The sequence below is a fragment of the Pezoporus wallicus genome, unplaced genomic scaffold, assembly GCF_028554395.1.
Source record: "Pezoporus wallicus isolate ANWC-B61680 ecotype Strahan unplaced genomic scaffold, APGP_CSIRO_Pwel_v1 contig_10819, whole genome shotgun sequence".
Lineage (NCBI taxonomy): Eukaryota > Metazoa > Chordata > Aves > Psittaciformes > Psittacidae > Pezoporus > Pezoporus wallicus.
Genome location: NW_026638683.1, coordinates 26,363 through 41,760, shown reverse-complemented (window position 1 = coordinate 41,760; position 15,398 = coordinate 26,363). Strand labels below are relative to the sequence as shown.

Genomic DNA, 15,398 nt, shown 5'->3' with positions numbered 1-15,398 from the left:
AGTTCCGTTCCCGTTCGGGTCTCCCCGCTCCCGTTCGGGCACTTCCGTTCCCGTTTGGGCGGTGCCTTTCGGGTGCTCCCGTTCCCGTTCGGGTCCCCCCGCTCCCGTTCGGGCAGTGCCGTTTGGGTCCCCCCGCTCCCGTTCGGCCTCCCCCGTTCCCGTTCGGGCTCCCCCGTTCCAGTTCGGGTCCCCCCGCTCCCGTTCGGGTGGTGCCGTTCGGGTGCTCCCGTTCCCGTTCGGGCGGTGCCGTTCCCGTTCGGGTCCCCCCGTTCCCGTTCGGGTCCCCCCGTTCCCGTTCGCGATGCGGCGCCGTTGCTCCCGTGCCCGGCGCTGCGCGGGTCGGGCGGCGGCGCTGGTGCTGGCGCTGCTGGGGCTGGGGCTGGCGGGGGGGGGCGGCGGAGAGGAGCTGCTGGCGGCGGCGCTGGCGGCTTGGACCGGGGATGGAACGGGAACGGGAACGGGAACGGGATCGGGAACGGGATCGGGATTGGGAACGGGAACGGGATTGGGAACGGGATCGGGAACAGGAACAGGAACGGGATTGGGAACGGGATTGGGAATGGGAACGGGATTGGGAATGGGAACGGGAATGGGAACGGGATCGGGAACGGGATTGGGAATGGGAACGGGATTGGGAACGGGATCGGGAACGGGAACAGGAACAGGAACGGGATTGGGAACGGGATTGGGAATGGGAACGGGATTGGGAATGGGAACGGGAATGGGAACGGGATCGGGAACGGGATTGGGAATGGGAACGGGATTGGGAACGGGAAACGTTGACGGTGGTTTGGCGCTTGACGCAGGCGTTCCGGTGGGTCCAAACGGTGCCGAGCCCCTGCCCCTCCGCAACGTTTCCACCTACCCCGCCTCCATCCCCGTCCTCCTGTCCCCGGAGCCCTGCGGCCCCACCGGGCCCTTCCTCTTGGTGCTGGTGCCCAGCGCCGCGGAGCACGCGGAGCAGCGCCAAGCCGTGCGCGACACCTGGGGGGGGGGGACACCCCCGAAACGGACCCCGGCGGCACGAAACGGCCCCGGAACGCCCCAAAACGCACCCCCAGTGCCCAAAACTGCGGCTCGGATGAGTCAAAAGGCCCTCAAAAGGCCTGAAAAGTCCCTCGAAACGCCTCAAAACGCGCCCGAAACGGCTAAAAATGCCCCCGAAACGGGCGGAAACGCCCGCGGAACGCCTGAAAACACCCCCAGAAAAGCTAGAAACGCCCCCGAAACACTTCGAAATGCCCCTGAAATGGTTAGCAACGGCCTCAAAACGGGTGGAAACACCCACGAAACGCCTGAAAACGCCCCCAAAACTCCTAGAAACTCCGCCGAAATGCTTCAAAACGCCCCCAAAATGCCTGAAACGCCTAGAAACGCCCCTGAAACGGCTAGAAACGCCCCTAAAATACTTAGAAACGCCCCCGAAACGATTAGCAACGGCCTCAAAACGGGTGGAAACTCCCCTGAAACGCTTCAAAACGGCCCCCAAATGCCTGAAACGCCCAGAAACGCCCCTAAAACGCCTAGAAACGCCCCCGAAACGCCTAAAAACGCCCCTGAAACCCTTCAAAACGCCCCCCAAATGCCTGAAACGCCCAGAAACGCCCCTAAAATGCCTAGAAACGCCCCCGAAACGCCCGAAAACGCCCCTCAAACGCCTAGAAACGCCGCCGAAACGCTTCAAAACGCCCCCCAAATGCCTGAAACGCCCAGAAACGCCCCTAAAACGCCTAGAAACGCCCCCGAAACGCCTAAAAACGCCCCTGAAACTCTTCAAAATGCCCCCCAAATGCCTGAAACGCCCAGAAACGCCCCTAAAACGCCTAGAAACGCCCCCGAAACGCCCGAAAACGCCCCTCAAACGCCTAGAAACGCCGCCGAAACGTTTCAAAACGCCCCCCAAATGCCTGAAACGCCCAGAAACGCCCCCGAAACGCCCGAAAACGCCCCCGAAACGCCTCAAAACGCCGCCGTTGCGCCGTCCACGCGCACCATCTTCGTGGTGGGTGTTCCGCCGTCGCGGGCGGCGTCGCGGGCGCTGCGGGAGGAGTGGTGGCGTCACGGCGACGTGCTGCAGGGCGCGTTCCCCGACGCCTACGGCACGCTGACGCTGAAAACGCTGCTGCTGTTGCGTTGGGCGGCCTCGCGTTGCCCCGGCGCCCGTTTCCTGCTCAAGGCCGACGACGACGTCTTCGTCAACGTCCCCGCCTTGGCGCGGCACCTGCGGGCGCCCGCGTTGCCCCGGCGCCTCTACTTGGGTCGGGTGCATTGGTGGGTGCCCCCCAACCGCGACCCGTCGAGCCCGCACCACGTCCCCGCCGCGCTGTACCCGGCGTCGCGTTTCCCCCCTTACTGCAGCGGCACGGCCTACGTGCTGTCGCGCGCCGCGGCGTTGGCGGTGCTGGCGGCCGCCCCACAAGTGCCTTTCGTGGGCCCCGAGGACGTGTGGGTCGGGCTGTGCGCCCGGCGCGCCGGCCTGGCCCCGCGGCACACGGCGCGGCTGGCGGGCGCCATGAGGGTGCCGTTGGATGGGTGCTGCTACGGGGAGGTGCTGTTCAGCGCGCACCGCCTGCGCCCCGATGACATGAGGAAAGTGTGGGGCGTGCTGACGGGGGGCGGGAACGGCTGTGGGGCGTTGGAGAGGGCCTTGGGGGTGTTGAGGTGTAGGGTGATGGCCGCCAGGGCGGGCGGAGGGTGGTGATGGGGCAGGCGGACGTGGGGAGTGGGAGATGTGGGGGGGGGTGGGCACCAGGGACAGACCGTGGGGCGCCCCACATGGGTCCATCAGCCCCATGGATACTGGGGTTGAGGGGTCCATCGGCCCCACGGACACTGGGATTGGTCCATTGGCAACCGTGGATACTGGGATTGGTCCATCGGCCCCATGGATACTGGGATTGAGTGCTCCATTGGCACCATGGACACTGCTTGGTCCATTGGCAACCATGGATACTGGGATTGGTCCATTGGCAACCATGGATACTGGGATTGGTCCATCGGCCCCATGGATACTGGGATTGAGTGCTCCATTGGCACCATGGACACTGCTTGGTCCATTGGCAACCATGGATACTGGGATTGGTCCATTGGCAACCATGGATACTGGGATTGGTCCATCGGCCCCATGGATACTGGGATTGAGGGGTCCATCGGCCCCATGGATACTGGGATTGGTCCATTGGCAACCATGGATACTGGGATTGGTCCATTGGGAACCATGGATACTGGGATTGGTCCATTGGCAACCATGGATACTGGGATTGGTCCATCGGCCCCATGGATACTGGGATTGAGGGGTCCATTGGCACCATGGACACTGCGATTGGTCCATTGGCAACCATGGATACTGGGATCGGTCCATTGGCAACCATGGGTACTGGGATTGGTCCATCAGCACCATGGATACTGGGATTGGTCCATTGGCAACCATGGATACTGGGATTGGTCCATTGGCACCATGGATACTGGCATTGAGTGCTCCATCGGCACCATGAATACTGGGATCGGTCCATTGGCACCATGGATACTGGGATTGGTCCATTGCCACCATGGATACTGGGATTGGTCCATTGCCACCATGGATACTGGGATCGGTCCATTGGCAACCATGGGTACTGGGATTGGTCCATCGGCACCATGGATACTGGGATTGAGTGCTCCATCGGCACCATGGATACTGGGATCGGTCCATCAGCACCATGGATACTGGGATTGAGTGCTCCATCGGCACCATGGATACTGGGATTGGTCCATTGGCAACCATGGATACTGGGATTGGTCCATCGGCACCATGGATACTGGGATTGGTCCATTGGCAACCATGGATACTGGGATTGGTCCATTGGCACCATGGATACTGGGATTGAGTGCTCCATCGGCACCATGGATACTGGGATCGGTCCATTGGCAACCATGGATACTGGGATTGGTCCATCGGCACCGTGGATACTGGGATTGAGTGCTCCATCGGCACCATGGATACTGGGATCGGTCCATTGGCAACCATGGATACTGGGATTGGTCCATTGGCACCATGGATACTGGGATTGAGTGCTCCATCGGCACCATGGATACTGGGATCGGTCCATCAGCACCATGGATACTGGGATTGAGTGCTCCATCGGCACCATGGATACTGGGATCGGTCCATCAGCACCATGGATACTGGGATTGAGTGCTCCATCGGCACCATGGATACTGGGATTGGTCCATTGGCAACCATGGATACTGGGATTGGTCCATCGGCACCGTGGATACTGGGATTGAGTGCTCCATCGGCACCATGGATACTGGGATTGAGTGCTCCATTGGCACCATGGATACTGGTTTTGGTCCATTGGCACCATGGATACTGGGATTGGTCCATTGGCAAACATGGATACTGGGATTGGTCCATTGGCACCATGGATACTGGGACTGAGAGCTCCATCAGCACCATGGATACTGGGATTGGTCCATCGGCACCATGGATACTGGGATCGAGTCCTCCATTGGCACCATGGACACTGGGATCAAGGGCTCCATCAGCCCCATGGACACTGGGATCGAGGGGTCCATCAGCATCATGGATACTGGGATCAGGGCTCCATCAGCACCATGGACAGCACATGGACACGTGGTCCATTGGCCCCATAGCCAATGGGATTGAGGGGTCCATGGACCCCATGGATTCTGGGATCAAGGGGTCCATCGACCCCATGGACACTGGGATCAAGGGCTCCATCAGCACCATGGACAGCACATGGAGACGTGGTCCATTGGCCCCATAGACAATGGGATTGAGGGGTCCATCAGCCCCATGGACAGCACATGGACACGTGGTCCATGGGCCCCATAGCCAATGGGATTGAGGGGTCCACACAGAGCATCCCCATTGCTCAGTAAAGGCTTTTCCAGACTGCAGCCACGTCTCGGGAATGCTTTGCCCCCCCCCAAAAGCATCCTGGTGATCCCAAATCCCCCCAATTCCCATCAAAATCCCAACAATTCCACCCAAATCCCAACAATTCCACCCAAATTCCAACAATTCCCACCCAAATCCCCAATTCCCATCGAAATCCCAACAATTCCACCCAAATCCCAACAATTCCCACCCAAATTCCAACAATTCCCACCCAAATCCCAACAATTCCCACCCAAATTCCAACAATTCCCACCCAAATCCCAACAATTCCCACCCAAATTCCAACAATTCCCACCCAAATCCCCAATTCCCATCGAAATCCCAACAATTCCACCCAAATCCCAACAATTCCCACCCAAATCCCCAATTCCCACCCAAATCCCAACAATTCCCACCCAAATCCCAACAATTCCACCCAAATCCCAACAATTCCCACCCAAATTCCCCGATTCCCACCCAAATCCCAACAATTCCCACCCAAATCCCAACAATTCCACCCAAATCCCAACAATTCCCACCCAAATTCCCCGATTCCCACCCAAATCCCAACAATTCCCACCCAAATTCCCCAATTCCCACCCAAATCCCAACAATTCCCACCCAAATTCCCCAATTCCCACCCAAATCCCAACAATTCCCCAATTCCCACCCAAATCCCAACAATTCCACCCAAATTCCCCAATTCCCACCCAAATCCCAACAATTCCCACCCAAATTCCCCAATTCCCACCCAAATCCCAACAATTCCACCCAAATCCCCAATTCCCACCCAAATTCCCCAATTCCCCCCAAATTTCTCCAATTCCCACCCAAATCCAAACAATTCCCACCCAAATTCCCCCCAAATTTCCCATGGTTTTGGTGTTTTCCGGGTGTTTTTTGGGTTGCTTTTGGGGTTTTGGGCTATTTTGGGGCTGTTTCAGGCTACTTTGGGCGGTTTTGGGGCATTTTGGGCTGATTTAGGCTGTTTTGGGGTCATCTTGGGGCTATTTTGGGGCGATTTTGGGGTTTTGGGCTATTTTGGGGCTATTTTGGGGTCGGTTTGGGCTATTTTGGGGCCGTTTTGGGCCATTTGGGGCCGTTCAGGGCCGTTTTTGGGCCGTTTTGGGGTCGTTTCGGGCTATTTTGGGGTGATTTTGGGGTCGTTTTGGGTTATTTTGGGGCAATTTTGGGGTCGTTTTGGGATTTTTGGGGCGGTTTTGGGATATTTTGGGGTCACTTTGGGGTCGTTTCGGGCGATTTTGGGGTTGTTTTGGGCTATTTTGGGGTCATTTGTGGCCGGTTTTGGGCTATTTGGGGGGTTTTGGGGGCTGTTTGGGGCCATTTTGGGGTCGTTTTGGGCTATTTTGGGGCCGTTTGGGGCTATTTTTGGGTCGTTTGGGGCCGGTTTGGGCTACTTTGGGGTTATTTTGGTCCATTTGGGGGCTGTTTCGGGGCCGTTTTGAGCTATTTTGGGGTCGGTTTGGGCTATTTTGGGGCCGTTTTGGGCCATTTGGGGCCGTTCAGGGCCGTTTTTGGGCTGTTTTGGGTTCGTTATGGGCCGTTTAGGGCTATTTTGGGGCCGGTTTGGGCTATTTTGGGGGCGTTTTGGGCTATTTTGGGGTCTTTGGGGGCTATTTTGGGGCTGTTTGGGGCCAGTTTGGGCTATTTTGGGGTCTTTGGGGGCTGTTTTGGGCTATTTTGGGCCATTTGGGGCCCATTTTGGGGCTGTTTGGGGCCAGTTTGGGCTATTTTGGGGTCTTTGGGGGCTATTTTAGGGGGCATTTGGGGCTATTTTGGAGTCTTTGGGGGCTGTTTTGGGCTATTTTGGGCCATTTGGGGCCCATTTTGGGGGTGTTTGGGGCCAGTTTGGGCTATTTTGGGGTCGGTTTGGGGCCATTTTTGGGTCGTTTGGGACCGTTTTGGGCGACTTTGGGGGTCGGCTTGGGCTATTTTGGGGGCGTTTTGGGCTATTTGATTTTTTTGGGGGCCGGTTGGGGCCGTTTCGGGGCCTTTTGGGGCCGTTTTGGGGCTGGTTTGGGGCTATTTGGGGGTCTTTTTGGGCCGTTTTGGGGCCATTTCGGGGCCTTTTTGGGGGTCTTTTGGGGCTGTTTGGGGTCGTTTTGGGGGACATTTGTGCCCGGTTTGGGTTGTTTCGGGGCCATTTTGGGGCCGTTTGGGGCTATTTGTGGGTCTTTTGGGACCGTTTTGGGGCCGTTTTGAGGCCGTTTTGGGCCATTTCGGGGCCGTTTCGTGGCCGTTTGGGGCTGATTTGGGGCCGTTTTGGGCCATTTCGGGGCCGTTTCGGGGCCGTTTGGGGCTGATTTGGGGCCGTTTTGGGCCATTTCGGGGCCGTTTCGGGGCCGTTTCAGGTCCATTTCGCGGCCGTTTTGGGCCGTTTCGGTGCCGTTTGGGGCCGTTTTGGGCTGTTTGGGGCCGTTTTGGGTCTTTTCGGGGCCGTTTGGGGCCGTTTTGGGCCATTTCGGGGCCGTTTTGGGTCTTTTCGGTGCCGTTTGGGGCCGTTTTGGGCCATTTCGGGGCCGTTTTGGGTTTTTCGGGGCCGTTTTGGGCCGTTTGGGGCCATTTCGGGGCCGTTTTTGGTCGTTTCGGTGCCGTTTGGGGCCGTTTTGGGCTGATTTGGGGCCGTTTCGGGGCCATTTCGGGGCCGTTTCGGGCCGTTTCGGGGCCGTTTGGGGCCGTTTTGGGCTGATTTGGGGCCGTTTCGGGGCCGTTTCGGGCCGTTTCGGGGCCGTTTGGGGCCGTTTCGGGGCCGTTTGGGGCCGTTTTGGGCCATTTCGGGGCCGTTTTGGGTCTTTTCGGGGCCGTTTGGGGCCGTTTGGGGCCATTTCGGGGCCGTTTTGGGCCATTTCGGGGCCGTTTTGGGTCTTTTCGGTGCCGTTTGGGGCCGTTTTGGGCCATTTCGGGGCCGTTTTGGGTTTTTCGGGGCCGTTTTGGGCCGTTTGGGGCCATTTCGGGGCCGTTTTGGGTCTTTTCGGTGCCGTTTGGGGCCGTTTTGGGCCATTTCGGGGCCGTTTTGGGTTTTTCGGGGCCGTTTTGGGCCGTTTGGGGCCATTTCGGGGCCGTTTTTGGTCGTTTCGGTGCCGTTTGGGGCCGTTTTGGGCTGATTTGGGGCCGTTTCGGGGCCGTTTCGGGGCCGTTTCGGGCCGTTTCGGGGCCGTTTGGGGCCGTTTTGGGCCATTTCGGGGCCGTTTTGGGTCTTTTCGGGGCCGTTTGGGGCCATTTCGGGGCCGTTTTTGGTCGTTTCGGTGCCGTTTGGGGCCGTTTTGGGCTGATTTGGGGCCGTTTCGGGGCCGTTTCGGGCTGTTTCGGGGCCGTTTGGGGCCGTTTTGGGCCATTTCGCGGCCGTTTTGGGTCTTTTCGGTGCCGTTTGGGGCCATTTCGGGGCCGTTTTGGGCCGTTTCGGTGCCGTTTGGGGCCGTTTGGGGCCATTTCGGGGCCGTTTTTGGTCGTTTCGGTGCCGTTTGGGGCCGTTTTGGGCCATTTCGGGGCCGTTTTGGGCCGTTTCGGGGCCGTTTGTGGCCGTTTTTGTGCTGATTTTGCGGTGTTCCGGGGCCGGTTCCGCTCCCGCAGCACCGCCGGGGTTGCGCTTCCGGTGTCAGCAGCGGAGCCGCCGCCTCCTCCATTGTCCGGCGGCAGCGGGCGGAGGTAGCGGAGAGGGAACGGGAACGGGAACGGGGACGGGAACGGGGACGGGAACGGGAACGGGGATGGGGGGGGGGGGGAGGGGGAACGGGAACGGGATGGGGATGGGAACGGGAACGGGATGGGGATGGGGGGGGAGTGGGAACGGGAACGGGATGGGGATGGGAACGGGAACGGGATGGGAACGGAGATGGAACGGGGGGGGACCGGGAACGGGGATGGGAGTGGGAAAGGGATGGGAACGGGACCGGGGATGGGAACGGGAGCGGGAACGGGATGGGAACGGGGGAGTGGGATGGGAACGGGAATGGGATGGGGGGGGGAGTGGGAACGTTGATGGGGATGGAAACGGGAACGGGATGGGGGGAGTGGGAACGGGATGGGGATGGGAACGGGAACGGGATGGGGGGGGGGAGTGGGAACGGGAACGGGATGGAAACGGGAACGGGATGGGGGAGGAGTGGGATGGGAACGGGGATGGGAACGGGGACGGGAACGGGATGGGGGGGGAGTGGGATGGGAACGGGATCGGGATGGGAACGGGGATGGGATGGGGGGGAGTGGGAACGTTGATGGGGATGGAAACGGGAACGGGATGGGGGGGAGTGGGAACGGGATGGGGGGGGAGTGGGAACGGGAACGGAGATGGGGATGGAAACGGGAACAGGGATGGGGATGGGAACGGGAACGGGATGGGAACGGAGATGGAACGAGGGGGGACCGGGAACGGGGATGGGAATGGGAAAGGGAAAGGGATGGGAACGGGAGCGGGATGGGGATGGGGACGGGAACGGGATGGGGGGGGAGTGAGATGGGAACGGGATGGGAATGGGGATGGAATGGGGGGGGAATGGGAACGGGAGCGGGATGGGAACGGGGATGGGATGGGGGGGGGAGTGGGAACGGGGGCGGGACCGGGAACGGGGATGGAAACGGGAACGGGAACAGGACCGGGGATGGGAATGGGAACGGGAACAGAGTGGGAACGGGGATGGGGGGGGGAATGGGAACGGGAGTGGGATGGGAATGGGATGGAAACGGGAACGGGGATGGGATGGGGGGGGGGGACGGGAACGGGAACGGGATGGAAACGGGAACGGGGATGGGAATGGGAACGGGAATGGGGTGGGAAGGGGACCGGGGATGGGATGGGAACGGGAACGGGACAGGGAACGGGCATGGAAACGGGAATGGGAACGGGAACGGGGTGGGAATGGGAACGGGAATGGGAATGGGGCTGGATGGGGGCTGTCTCTTGGCTGTGACTCGCGGGGACAAAGGGGGCTCCAGGGGAGCATTGGCAGCACCGAAACGGCCCCAAAGCAGCCCAAAACGGCACAAAATAGCCCCAAAACCGCCCCAAACACCCCAAAATAGCCCCAAAACCGCCCCAAACACCCCAAAATAGCCCCAAAACCGACCCAAACACCCCAAAATAGCCCCAAAACCGACACAAACACCCCAAATAGCCCCAAAACCGCCCCAAACACCCCAAAATAGCCCCAAAACCGACACAAACACCCCAAATAGCCCCAAAACCGCCCCAAACACCCCAAAATAGCCCCAAAACAGCCCCAAACACCCCAAAATAGCCCCAAAACCGACCCAAACACCCCAAAATAGCCCCAAAACCGCACCAAACAGCACAAAACGGACCCAAAACACCCCCAAACACCCCAAAATAGCCCCAAAACCGACCCAAACACCCCAAAATAGCCCCAAAACCGCACCAAACAGCACAAAACGGACCCAAAACACCCCCAAACACCCCAAAAGAGCCCCAAAATGGACCCACAATAGCACAAAGTAGCCCCAAACCAGCCGCAAACAGCCCAAAAGAGACTCAAAACGGCCCCAAAACAGCCCAAAATAGCCCCAAAACGCCCCCCAAAATGCTACCCAAAGTCGCCCCCAAACCAGCACAAAATAGCCCCCAAACGGACCTAAAATAGCCCCAAATAGCCCCAAAATAGCCCAAGACAGCCCCAAAACCAGACCGGAAGAGCCCAAAGCAGCCTGAAAGAGCCCCAAAACCGCCCCAAACCAGCCCAAAATAGCCCAAAACCAGCCTAAAACAGCCCAAAACCACCCAAAAATAGCCCAATCCACCCCAAAATAGCACCAAACTCCCCAAAATAGGCCAAAATACCCCAAAATAGCCCCAAAATAGCCCAAAACACCCCAAAATAGCCCCAAACACCCCAAAACACCCCAAAATAGCCCAAAACACCCCAAAATAGCCCCAAACCCCCCAAAACACCCCAAAACAGCCCAAACCTCCCCAAAACACCCCAAAATAGCCCAAAAGACCCCAAACCACCCCAAACCACCCCGAAATAGCCCAAAAGACCCCAAAATAGCCCAAAACACTCCAAAATAGCCCCAAACACCCCAAAATAGCCCGAAACACCCCAAAACACAGCCAGTTTTGGGGTGGTTTTAGGGTGTTTTTGGGGGTGTTTTGAGGGGTTTTGTGGTGCTTTTGGGGCTTTTCTGGGGTGCTTTGGGGTGGTTTTAGAGTGGTTTTTGGGGTGTTTTGGGGTGTTTCGAGCGGTTTTGGGGTGGTTTCGGGGCTCTTCTGGGGTGTTTTGGGGTGTTTTTAGGGTGTTTTTGGGGTGTTTGGGGGCTGTTTTTGGGTGTTTTGAGTGGTTTGGGGGCTTGGGGGCTGTTTTGTGGTGTTTTTAGGGTGATTTTGGGTGGTTTTGGGGGTGTTTCGAGTGGTTTTGGGGTGGTTTCGGGGCTCTTCTGGGGTGTTTTGGGGTGGTTTTAGGGTGTTTTTGGGGTGTTTGGGGGCTGTTTTGGGGTGTTTTGAGTGGTTTTGGGGCTTGGGGGGTGTTTTGTGGTGTTTTTAGGGTGATTTTGGGTGGTTTTGGGGGTGTTTCGAGTGGTTTTGGGGTGGTTTCGGGGCTCTTCTGGGGTGTTTTGGGGTGGTTTTAGGGTGTTTTTGGGGTGTTTGGGGGCTGTTTTGGGGTGTTTTGAGTGGTTTTGGGGCTTGGGGGGTGTTTTGTGGTGTTTTTAGGGTGATTTTGGGTGGTTTTGGGGGTGTTTTGAGTGGTTTTGGGGTGGTTTCGGGGCTCTTCTGGGGTGTTTTGGGGTGGTTTTAGGGTGGTTTTGGGGTGTTTGGGGGCTGTTTTGGGGTGTTTTGAGTGGTTTTGGGGCTTGGGGGGTGTTTTGTGGTGTTTTTAGGGTGATTTTGGGTGGTTTTGGGGGTGTTTCGAGCGGTTTTGGGGTGGTTTGGGGGCTCTTTCTGGGGTGTTTTCGGGTTTTTTTAGGGTGTTTTGGGGTTTTGGGGTGTTTGGGGGCTGTTTTGGGATGTTTTGAGTGGTTTCAGGGTGGTTTGGGGGCTTTTCTGGGGTGTTTTATGGGTTCTTTGGGGTGTTTTTAGGGTGTTTTGTTGGTGATTTGAGTGGTTTTGGGGCTTTTCTGGGGTGTTTTGGGGTGTTTTTAGGGTGGTTTTGGGGTGTTTTCGGGGTGTTTTGAGTGGTTTTGGGGTGGTTTGGGGCATTTCTGGGGTGTTTGAGGGCATTTTTAGGGTGGTTTTGGGGTGTTTTTGTGTGGTTTTGAGCATTTCCGGGGTGGTTTGATGGTGTTTTGGGGTGTTTTGGGTGTTTCAGCTGCTTTTGGGGTGTTGTGGATCTGGTTTGGGGTGTTCTGAGTGGTTTGGGGGTGTTTTGAAGCTTTTCTGGGGTGTTTTTAGGGTGGTTTTGGGGTGTTTCGGGGCTGTTTGGGGCATTTCAGCTGGTTTTGGGGTGTTGTGCATCTGGTTTGGGGTGTTTTGAGTGGTTTTGGTGCTTTTCTGGGCTGGTTTTAGGGTGCTTTGGGGTGTTTTGGGTGTTTCAGCCACTTTGGGGGTGTTTGAGGGCTGTTTTGGGGTGATTTGAGCAGTTTTGGTGTGGTTTGGGGCATTTCTAGGGTGGTTTTATGGTGTTTTGGGTGTTTCCGGGCTGTTTTGTAGTGATTTTGGGGTGGTTTGGGGTCTATTTTGGGTGTTTCTGGGGTGTTTTGCAGTGATTTTGGGTCTCTTTTGGGTGTTCCTGGGTTGTTTTGCAGTGGTTTTGGGTGGTTTTGGGTGTTTCTGGGCTGTTCTGCAGTGATTTTGGGTCTCTTTCGGGTGTTTTGGGGTGTTTCTGGGCTGTTTCACCATGATTTTGGGGTGATTTTGGGTCTCTTGGGTGGTTTTGGGCGTTTCTTGGCTGTTTTGCTGTGGTTTTGGGTATCTTTTGGGGTTTTTTAGCTGTTTCTGGGCTGTTTCGCCGTGATTTTGGGTCTCTCGGCTGTTTTTGGGTGTTTCTGGGCTGTTTTGCAGGGGTTTTGGGGTGGTTTTGGCTGTTTCTGGGCTGTTTTGCCGTGATTTTGGGTCTCTTTCGGGTGTTTTTGGGTGTTTCTGGGCTATTTCGCCGTGATTTTGGGTCTCTTTTGGGTGTTTTTGGCTGTTTCTGGCCTCTTAGCCATGATTTTGGGGTGATTTTGGGTCTCTTTCGGGTGTTTTTTGGCTGTTTTGAAGTGCTTTTGGGGTGCTTTTGGCTGTTTCGGGGCTCTTTCGCCATGATTTTGGGTCTCTTTTGGGTGTTTTTGGCTGTTTCTGGGCAGTTTTGCCGTGATTTTGGGTCTCTTGGATGTTTTTGGCTGTTTCTGGCCTCTTAGCCGTGATTTTGGGCTGATTTTGGGTCTCGGCTGTTTTTGGGGTGTTTCTGGGCTGTTTTGCAGTGCTTTTGGGGTGCTTTTGGCTATTTCTGGGCTGTTTTGCAGTGGTTTTGGGGTGATTTTGGGTCTCTTGGGTGGTTTTGGCTGTTTCTGGGCTGTTTTGCAGTGGTTTTGGGGTGATTTTGGGTCTCTTGGGTGGTTTTGGCTGTTTCTGGGCTGTTTTGCAGTGGTTTTGGGGTGATTTTGGGTCTCTTGGGTGGTTTTGGCTGTTTCTGGGCTGTTTTGCAGTGGTTTTGGGGTGATTTTGGGTCTCTTGGGTGGTTTTGGCTGTTTCTGGGCTGTTTCCCAGTGATTTTGGGGTGATTTTGGGTCTCTTTTGGGTGTTTTTTGGCTGTTTTGCGGTGCTTTTGGGGTGCTTTTGGCTGTTTCTGGCCTCTTTCACCGTGATTTTGGGGTGATTTTGGGTCTCTTTTGGGTGTTTTTTGGCTGTTTTGCAGTGCTTTTGGGGTGCTTTTGCCTATTTCTGGCCTCTTTCACCGTGATTTTGGGGTGATTTTGGGTCTCTTTTGGGTGTTTTTTGGCTGTTTTGCAGTGCTTTTGGGGTGCTTTTGCCTATTTCTGGCCTCTTTCACCGTGATTTTGGGGTGATTTTGGGTCTCTCTTGGATAGTTTTGGGTGTTTCTGGGCTGTTTTGCAGTGCTTTTGGGGTGTTTTTGGCTGTTTCTGGGCTCTTTCGCCATGATTTTGGGTCTCTTTTGGGTGTTTTTGGCTGTTTCTGGCCTCTTTCACCGTGATTTTGGGGTGATTTTGGGTCTCTTGGGTAGTTTTGGCTGTTTCGGGGCTGTTTTGCAGTGGTTTTGGGGTGTTTTTGGCTGTTTCTGGCCTCTTTCACCGTGATTTTGGGGTGATTTTGGGTCTCTTGGGTAGTTTTGGCTGTTTCTGGGCTGTTTTGCAGTGGTTTTGGGGTGTTTTTGGCTGTTTCTGGGCTCTTTCGCCATGATTTTGGGTCTCTTTTGGGTGTTTTTGGCTGTTTTGCAGTGCTTTTGGGGTGCTTTTGCCTATTTCTGGCCTCTTTCACCGTGATTTTCGGGTGATTTTGGGTCTCTCTTGGGTAGTTTTGGGTGTTTCTGGGCTGTTTCACCGTGATTTGGGGGTGATTTTGGGTCTCTTTCAGGTGCTTTTGCCTATTTCTGGCCTCTTTCACCGTGATTTTGGGGTGATTTTGGGTCTCTTGGGTGGTTTTGGCTGTTTCTGGGCTGTTTTGCAGTGCTTTTGGGGTGCTTTTGCCTATTCCTGGCCTCTTTTACCGTGATTTTGGGGTGATTTTGGGTCTCTTTTGGGTGTTTTTTGGCTGTTTTGCAGTGCTTTTGGGGTGCTTTTGCCTATTCCTGACCTCTTTCACCGTGATTTTGGGGTGATTTTGGGTCTCTTGGGTGTTTTTGGCTGTTTCTGGGCTGTTTTGCAGTGCTTTTGGGGTGCTTTTGCCTATTTCTGGCCTCTTTCACCGTGATTTTGGGGTGATTTTGGGTCTCTTTTGGGTGTTTTTTGGCTGTTTTGCAGTGCTTTTGGGGTGCTTTTGGCTGTTTCTGGCCTCTTTCACCGTGATTTTGGGGTGATTTTGGGTCTCTCTTGGATAGTTTTGGGTGTTTCTGGGCTGTTTTGCAGTGGTTTTGGGGTGTTTTTGGCTGTTTCTGGGCTCTTTCGCCATGATTTTGGGTCTCTTTTGGGTGTTTTTGGCTGTTTCTGGCCTCTTTCACCGTGATTTTGGGTCTCTTGGGTAGTTTTGGCTGTTTCGGGGCTGTTTTGCAGTGGTTTTGGGGTGTTTTTGGCTGTTTCTGGCCTCTTTCACCGTGATTTTGGGGTGATTTTGGGTCTCTTGGGTAGTTTTGGCTGTTTCTGGGCTGTTTTGCAGTGGTTTTGGGGTGTTTTTGGCTGTTTCTGGGCTCTTTCGCCATGATTTTGGGTCTCTTTTGGGTGTTTTTGGCTGTTTTGCAGTGCTTTTGGGGTGCTTTTGCCTATTTCTGGCCTCTTTCACCGTGATTTTCGGGTGATTTTGGGTCTCTCTTGGGTAGTTTTGGGTGTTTCTGGGCTGTTTCACCGTGATTTGGGGGTGATTTTGGGTCTCTTTCAGGTGCTTTTGCCTATTTCTGGCCTCTTTCACCGTGATTTTGGGGTGATTTTGGGTCTCTTGGGTGGTTTTGGCTGTTTC

At 56.0% G+C, this 15,398-nt stretch overlaps 2 protein-coding genes across 2 annotated transcripts; one reads left to right on the top strand and one right to left on the bottom strand.

Moving 5' to 3' along the window:
• The first annotated feature begins 301 nt into the window (after positions 1-301).
• B3GALT4 (beta-1,3-galactosyltransferase 4) lies at positions 302-2,701 on the top strand. The gene is made up of 3 exons (XM_057411896.1): positions 302-338; positions 807-1,010; positions 1,761-2,701. The coding sequence occupies exons 1-3, from the start codon at positions 302-304 to the stop codon at positions 2,699-2,701; spliced, it is 1,182 nt and encodes a 393-aa protein (XP_057267879.1).
• A 4,549-nt stretch (positions 2,702-7,250) lies between these two features.
• Positions 7,251-8,384, bottom strand: LOC130600500 (basic proline-rich protein-like). Its single transcript, XM_057411894.1, has one exon. The coding sequence runs from the start codon at positions 8,382-8,384 to the stop codon at positions 7,251-7,253; it is 1,134 nt and encodes a 377-aa protein (XP_057267877.1).
• Positions 8,385-15,398: the final 7,014 nt, after the last annotated feature.

Coding starts and splice junctions, on each gene's coding strand:
- B3GALT4 (XM_057411896.1), top strand. CDS start 302: ATGCGGCGCCGTTGCTCCCGTGCCCGGCGCTGCGCGG. Junction 339..806: donor CCGTGCCCGGCGCTGCGCGG/GTCGGGCGGCGG, acceptor CGCTTGACGCAG/GCGTTCCGGTGGGTCCAAAC. Junction 1,011..1,760: donor GGGGGGGACACCCCCGAAAC/GGACCCCGGCGG, acceptor CGCCTAAAAACG/CCCCTGAAACTCTTCAAAAT.
- LOC130600500 (XM_057411894.1), bottom strand. CDS start 8,384: ATGGCCCAAAACGGCCCCAAACGGCACCGAAACGACCAAAAACGGCCC.